This window comes from Lactuca sativa, chromosome 5 (genome assembly GCF_002870075.4).
Source record: "Lactuca sativa cultivar Salinas chromosome 5, Lsat_Salinas_v11, whole genome shotgun sequence".
NCBI lineage: Eukaryota > Viridiplantae > Streptophyta > Magnoliopsida > Asterales > Asteraceae > Lactuca > Lactuca sativa.
The window spans coordinates 281,804,214-281,812,680 of NC_056627.2; the positions used below are offsets into that span (position 1 = coordinate 281,804,214).

At 32.0% G+C, this 8,467-nt stretch overlaps 1 protein-coding gene across 1 annotated transcript; it reads left to right on the plus strand.

Annotated features, from left to right (window-relative positions):
- Positions 1 to 627: 627 nt before the first annotated feature.
- On the plus strand, positions 628 to 3,046 carry LOC111919966 (pentatricopeptide repeat-containing protein ELI1, chloroplastic). Its single transcript, XM_023915528.3, has one exon. The coding sequence runs from the start codon at positions 748 to 750 to the stop codon at positions 2,632 to 2,634; it is 1,887 nt and encodes a 628-aa protein (XP_023771296.1). The 5' UTR covers positions 628 to 747; the 3' UTR covers positions 2,635 to 3,046.
- The last annotated feature ends 5,421 nt before the right edge of the window (positions 3,047 to 8,467 follow it).

The following is an 8,467-nucleotide window of genomic DNA, read 5'->3' on the forward strand; positions in this document are numbered from 1 at the left end:
ATCTTAAAGCCAAGTAACTCAACAATCACAACACTTGTGATTCCACTCTTTTGTAGACAATGACGGAGCTTCAATCATTCATTGGGGGGGGGGGGGGGGGGGGGCACAGCCCCTACCCCTATATAACATCCGCCTTCATTTGTAAACATGTCCAGAATTCATGATATGATAAATAATTTGATTGGAAATGTATATGTAGTTATGAAATGCACATCCTCAATCAAGATTCCCCTAATAAATATTGAAATGCATCCTAAAGTTGTACATATATGAAAAATATTCTTTCGTGGGTTATGTTTTGAAGAGAAGCAAAAATGAATCTCAAAAAGTCATTAATATGAGTAGGAGATGACACGAGATTTTCTAAAAATGAGTAAAAGGAAAATGATTCAGGAAGGTAATCATCTTTTTTTTTGTATGTAATATATCATCGAATTTGTTGTTTGTGACTCTTTAAAACTCGACTATAAAATGTGATAGCCGATGAGAAAAATAATGATCAAAACAACCAACAAATTGGATGATATATTGCATACAAGAAAAGAAAAAAAAATACCAATTAATAACATACTTAATAGTTAGTTATCTCATTCATTTTCCCTTTTTTATAGTCTTCGTAAAAATTATGTGTTCAAATTTACGAATATTCAATGAAAACATATATGCCACTCCAACAAAAAAGAACCCAAAACCTTATCACAATTCATTTTCATGGCGCCTCAAACTAAAAAACCTGCAACTTAAAACATGTTATCGACTCCGTTGGGCGCCGCCACCAGTAGCTCCACAGTGCCAACTACCACGGGACGCGGACCTTCCCAATCACCAGAAACGCTTGCATCGCTAATCACCACCTCTAAAAACATCACCCAACTCCTCCAGATCCACGCAGCTGCAATCCGCCATGGCTTTCATAACCACCCTGTTGTAAATTTCAAACTGCAGCGCTCTTACTCATCGTTTGGCCGCCTTGATTCATCTCTTGCACTTTTTAACCGCACCCATGATCCCAATGTCTTCTTCTACACTTCCATCATCCACGCTCACGCCGCCTATAATCTCCATATGCGAGGAATACAATTATACATCCAAATGATGTCACAAGATGTAGAACCCAATGAATTTACATTCTCTGCTCTGCTAAAGGGTTGTCCTTTAGAACCCGGAAAACTGCTTCACCCCCACGTAATTAAACTCGGTTTTGATTGTAATATGCACGTGAGAACAGCTCTGGTTGATGTCTATTCAAGAGGCGGCGACCTGGTTTCTGCTCGCCAACTGTTCGACACTATGCCTGAGAGAAGTTTGGTTTCCTTGACTTCCATGATAACAGGGTACGCCAAGCACGGCGACCTCATCAACGCACGGACATTGTTTGATCGTATAGCAGACAAGGATGCCGTATGTTGGAATGTAATGATCGGTGGGTATGCAAAGTATGGAAAACCAACCGACGCCATAACCCTGTTTAGAAAAATGCTGCAAACAAAGATAAACCCTAACGAAGTCACATTAGTCGCAGTTCTCTCTGCCTGTGGACAGATCGGAGCTCTGGAATCAGGAAGATGGATTCATTCTTACATCCAAAACAACGGAATCCATATCAACATTCATCTGGGAACTGCTTTAATCGACATGTACACCAAATGTGGTAGCTTAGAAGACGCGCTAAACATCTTCAATAACCTCAAGAACAAAGACGTCATCACCTACAACTCCATGATCTCAGGCTACTCAATGCACGGGTATCACCAAGAAGCTTTACTTCTGTTTCACGATATGCACAAGAATCATAAACAACCCACCGCCATCTCATTCATCGGAATCTTGAATTCCTGTGCTCATTCCGGCCTAGTCTCAATCGGAAAGGGAATCTTTCTTTCCATGGAAACCAAACACAAAATCAAACCAACAATCGAGCACTATGGATGTGTCATCAACCTTCTAGGTCGAGCCGGTTTTCTCAACCACGCATACACACTCACCAACAACATGAACATAAACAACATCAAACCTGATCCAATCATATTTGGAACTTTACTCGATTCATGCACCCTCCATAAAAACATCGAATTAGCCGAAAAGATTGTAAAGTTCTTGATCGATCATAATCTTGCGAATTCAGGAACTTATATCCTTCTTTCAAACTTATACGGGTCCACTTCAAATTGGGCCGGTGTGGCCCGCATGAGGGCATTGATGAAGGATCACGGGGTGCAAAAAGAACCGGGGTGTAGCTCGATTGAGGTTAACAACAAGGTGCATGAGTTTGTTGCAGGTGATATGAAACACCCGAAAAGTGAAGAGATATATGGGATGGTGGAGGAGGTGAATGGGTGGTTGGAAAGCCATGGTTATAGGCCACAGACGGATGTGGTGTTGCAGGATATTGGGAAGAGGGAAAGAGTGAGATCATTGGAGGTTCATAGTGAGAAGCTTGCTATTGCATTTGGGCTTATTAGTACAAAGGCTGGAAGTAGTATCAAGATTGTGAAGAATCTTAGGGTTTGTTTGGATTGTCATGAGGTGACGAAATTGATTTCGAAAGTTACGGGTCGAAGGATTGTTGTTAGGGATCGGAATCGGTTTCATCATTTTGTTGATGGGTTGTGTTCTTGTGGGGATTATTGGTGATATTAATTCATTTGATAGGTTAATTAGTAATTATATGACCCTTTTTTTTTTTTTTCTTTTTGAATGGGGACATTTGTATGGAAGGTAAATAAGAAATGACTTTATTTAAGATAAGAGTAGTTACTACTTACTAATCATTTTAATTTATTTGTATGGAAGGTAAATACAAACATACAACACATTAGTACATTCTCTTAGATCTAAAGGATTCAGCCTAGTCAACAACCCTAAAACCTTAATCCTGTTTTACCTTGAATTTTAATGCATCCAGTTAAAGAATATAGTAATCTTTTGCGTGATTGAAGGAGTTGTGTGATGAAATTTTGTGGGTCTTCTAAGTGCAGCCACTGCGGTTATTTAATCTATCCGCAATGTTCTACTAGACTACTACCACTCCGGTCGAGCAACCTACAAAAGGGTAACCTAATTAAATAGATATATTTGCACAAGGTACATGGTCTATTGAAGATGCTATCAAAAACCCCCTTTTTTTTTTACAATTTATAATGTAGTTATTAGGTGGTTTTTACTTTTTAGGTCCCCAATTAACAATGAATGTTTTTATGACTCCATTTAATTAGGCTGTTTAAGTGTGATTAGTCGATAAACACTCTTCCCCTTCACCACCACATCACCATCGCTATTCCATATTCTTTCCACCACTCTCTTCACTCTCCTAATTTATTAAAATTTAATTATAAACAATAAGTATCCTCTATCCTAATAAACTAGATTATAGCCCGCGTTAAACGTGGAAAATGCATAAAAAAAACATATAATCGTTTATAGATATTGTATAATGATTATAAAAAAAATATATGGTTATTGGTATTATTGAAATATGTAGAAAATACATTGAAAACGATAAATATATATAATCATTGAAAGATCTCTTTGTAGACATCATTTTTTGTTTTATTAGTTGAACAACTTTCATCGTCTCATATAGTTATGTAATATAATTTATAAAATGTTAAATGTTATATAGATTTAATTTTAGTATATCATCAATGGAGATTCTTTTCTAAATCATGATTGGTTTATTTTAAATTGATTATAAATATAAATGCTAGCTTTTATGTTTGTTCTTATTTATTTAGTCTTCGTAAGAACTTTGCATTATTTTGGCGCAACTTTGAATAATTTTAGTATATCATCAATGTAATTTGATATATCTGTCAATCATATGAAATATCAAATAATGACATTTCATTACTATTGTGATAATTTAGTTTATATATTGTATTTTCACTAATCTTAACGATCTTATTTTTTCTAATAACCGTAATGCTTTTACTAAATGTACTTTTTACAAATCTCCTAATATCTTATAATTTTTATCTTACTTTATAATTTTTCATAACTATGTTATTTTCAAGATTGACTGTTTTAATAGTGTTTTTTTTTCAGTCTATTCAATTTTATATTTCATTGTACAACATCATCGTTTGTACGTATTCTGAAATTTCACTTTAAAAAGGCTTAATGTTTACACCTTGATATTAATTTTTTTAATAAACTCATGTAATAATTATGGAATATATATCTCATTTTAATTAACATTCACTTCCTTTATTATATTAAATTCCTCATTAAACGGATATATTTTTGGAAAATAATAATTATAATAGGGCAACATTATCTAAAACGTAAATGTTTGATATACTTTTGGAGAAAAAAATCAGGATCATTAAAAAAAATTATATAAAGAAAATACAAATTTAAATTTGTTAAAATTATGGATGAAATTACTGGCGAAAATTTATTTTGGAGGGAGTTGTATTTTATAAGATATAATAATATTACAAAATTTGAAATATCTATATTTGTTGTGTAAATTAATAAATTTTATTGTTACTATACAAAGATAAAAAAAAAAAGTAGGTTGATATGATATACAAAAACATAATAATTTCAATGATATTTTAAAATCATGCCAAAATTAACCGGATTCTTATGACATAAAAATTAAAAAAAAATCATAATCATCTCTAATATATAAAAGTAACATTTTCGTAATTAATGTCAGTTCTCAAGATAGTTAATTTTTGTTTTGTTAAAGGTACCTAATATCTTTTCATGTTTATTTGAAAAGTTTCAGAAAAATAGTTAACTGATTTCATGTAATTTGTGACAAAGAAAATCGAAATATATGAATACATACATTTGATATAGGAACAAAAATAATCCAAAAAAAATATAAAAAGCGAAAGAAGGTACTGACCTTCTAGCACACAAGAGCGAATGTTTATAGCAGAGAATGATGATGGAAGTTATAAGAAATATTAACGACATTGTAGAAGAATGTTTGAAGAAAAGAAACGATTGAAAATAAATGTGAGTCGGGGATTCAATGATGAATCGTATATGTATGTGAAAATTTGAATATGATTTTTCGGTATTAATGATTTCCTAATAAAAAAAGATTTTATATTAATGGTTTACTAATATAAACGGATTTATATTAATGGTTGATATTAAGGCCTTGATAGAAATGATTTGTTAGTAATACATTTTTAAAATTGACCATATTAAAATCTTCATAACTGAAAATTCAAGATATAAAATATGGAAAGCTTTTATTGGAATTAAATACATTCCATTTCAACGAATATAAGTTATTGATTGATGATTGGAAAGCATTTATTGGAATTAAATACATTCCATATGAGGAAGATGATGTCAGCAATTTGATCTAAAGGTGGAAAAAATAAGATTGAAATACAATCAATGGTCCAGATTATTTAAGATGATGTCATAAGGTTTCTCTTTTAGTAATATTTAAGATAAGTAGAATAACGCCACGTGTCAGTCTCCCAGACCCCCAAAATAGTGTTTTCCGGCTTCTTTTCTTCAGGTCGATTTACGTAAATGCCCTTCAGTTCATATAGAGGCAATAAATCCGGAAAAAACTGCACCAAAAAAATGCATTCAAAAAATCAAAATGAATAAAAGATAAAAGATTTGCAAATAATATGCAAAAATCGGATATTGAAATTTCAAATTCGAAATTCCCGATTAAATATGGAAGTTTGTTTATTGTGATTGGAAATTAAATAATTTCCAGTGATTAAATCCCAAAAAATCTGCACCAAATTATGAAATACCGAAATATATACCACTAATATACCATATATACGCTTCTTTTGTGTTCAGAGAATTCTTTGCAAACGGTATTCTTCTTCAGTTCTTCTTCATTGTTTTTATATGATTTATTTAATCATTGAAGTTGCTAACATAAGTTCTTCAATCCTTATCCTTCCTGTTGATACCAGGTTTACTGCATAATCATCTTCCTCCCTCTTAATCCTGCAACGCTTCCATAATCACATATCAGGTTAGTGTTTTCAAATTAATTTGTAGTATTTATGTAACATTTTATGTTATGATCGTTTTCTTTTTGTTAGAATAAGCCAATGTAATCTTATCAGAAATTTAAAAAGATGCCCCATTTAATCCCGTTCTGTGAGGTACAACCTGCATTCGCTTTCTGCATAGGTTTGAAGAATCTATATTCTGCGGGATTTGAAGATTTTCTACATCCGGTAAATTTTTTTTTGTTGTGTGTGTTTGATTCATCTTTTTTTTTTTTTTTTATATCATCTTTGTTTCATGCTATTCGATTTCAAGATTCATTCTTCTCCTACAATTGAAGATTCTTTACTTTGTTACATTTGGTTCATTACATTCCATTATATAAACATTATCCAGGAAAAAAATGCAGAAAATTGGTAAATGCATAAAAAGGTCAAAAGATTGTACATTTGAATTGACCACGGTTGGATGGAAGGGTATAATAGTCTTTTTCTAGAAAAAAACAACATAATGGTTAAAAAAGAAAATGTTTTGACAGAGTCAGAGACCATTCCTGTAACTTTTTTATACATATACACACATTGTTATTTGTTGCATTTTGGGTGGTAAATGCATGAAATAGCAATGTACTTTACTGATAACTAACAAATACAATTGTACATTGAATTGATACCTATTTGTTTATGTTTGTTGCAATTTAGTTTGATTTTTTTTTAACAAAAAGCATAACTTTTTCTAGAAAGGAGAACACAAACACCAACTAAACCTACTCCTAATTCTACACCTTTTGTCCACTACGTGACTTGAACCCTCAACAACTCTCTTTTTATCATTAAATTTTACAAAGAATTAACATCTAATCTAATTAAAAATTGTATGTTTTCAAGTTTTAATATAAAATAATGTCTAATAAAAAACGATTCATATTATATGTGGCTTTTTTCGACTAACCCGAACCTAGATTTCCAGATACCCGAATTACCTGTACCCGAATAGCCAAAAAACCGAATGCTTCGGTCATACCCCAAAAACTAATTTACTTGAACCTAAATAATCTGGAATCCAATTAACCCATCCGAATAACCCCCCTTATAGGGGGACCGTAGAAGGATTTCAATTCCACTCTTTCTATTTTTATTTAAAGACCAAAATACCCCCGCTATATATTGCCATTATGCGTGGTTACCTCACTCATTGTTGCGTCAATGAAAGTTGAACATCGTTTGTTCCAGGTGATGGATGAGAAACAAGTTGGGTAGATATGAAATTCTGCAGTTCATGATGTAGGAGATACATCTTAGGACTTCAAAAAACAAAAAACAAGAAATCGATGAGGCTAATACTTAAAATGTTAGATGAATTTAATAATAATCAGAAATATACTTTATTTCGATTCTACCGATATAGCAACGCACAACATGCATAACCATACTAATAATGCTCTCATCTCTAGTCAACAACATAAACTGATTTCCTAACATTTTAGGATATACAAATAAAATAATTTATGAAGAAAATATTCTAAAATTTTATTCTATAACTAAAATTATAATCCCATATTCAATAATAAAAACATAACCTATAAACTTCCAATGATTTCAAACAATTTATTTTGCTTAAGTAAAAGTTTACCAAAATTTTATCCCGTCGTTTAGACATGTTCTTCAATCTATCTTCGATTCGTAAATATTGTTCTCTTCTTCTGTGTAATTGAAATCAACCACAATTAGGGATGACAAAAATCCTCATACCCAATAAGGAATCCGAAACCCGCATCCATTTTAACCGAGGAATCCCCAAGTTGACCGGGGATGGGGATACCCTTAGACCCCGACCCTGGACCCAACATCAGTATATGTATATTAATATATACAAATAATGCAAAACATATATTTATAGTATACTTTATAATATCTAAAAGTTTGTTCAAGTAACCAAACTCATTAGTCATTACTTGGTTGAAATTGTACTTTTCCTTCTTCTTTTATCTAATTTAACCTCGTGTATAATTTTTTTTCTCCTTGGTTTATCTATTTTACCTCAAATATCACTCTGATATTTTTTTTTCTATTTGATTTTTTCATGTATTTATTTAAATTTTGTAGAAAATTTGTTTATAATTTTTATGCAATCTATGAATATTTTTATGTTTTTTAAAATATTTAAACTCATGTATGCAAAATTTAAATTTAGATTTTTTCCTTATGTAAAAGTTTTCATATTAAAAGAGAAAAAAAAAAAGTCTCTGATTCCCCACTCGGGATCCCCCATCCCCGACAGGGTTGGGGATGAGGATTCATTTATATTACCTGATGGGAATGAAGACGGGGATCAGGATTAGAATGACAATTTGGAGATGGGGATGGGGATTAGGGTCCCCTGTATTCCCCGCCCCCTTTTCCATCTCTAACCATAATTACCTTTATCATTAATTTTTTTTTTCATTCATTTCTTCTGTCGATTGGTACGACAGCAAAGGGGGGTTTTGTTCTCAGAAATAGCAAAACCTAACAATTCT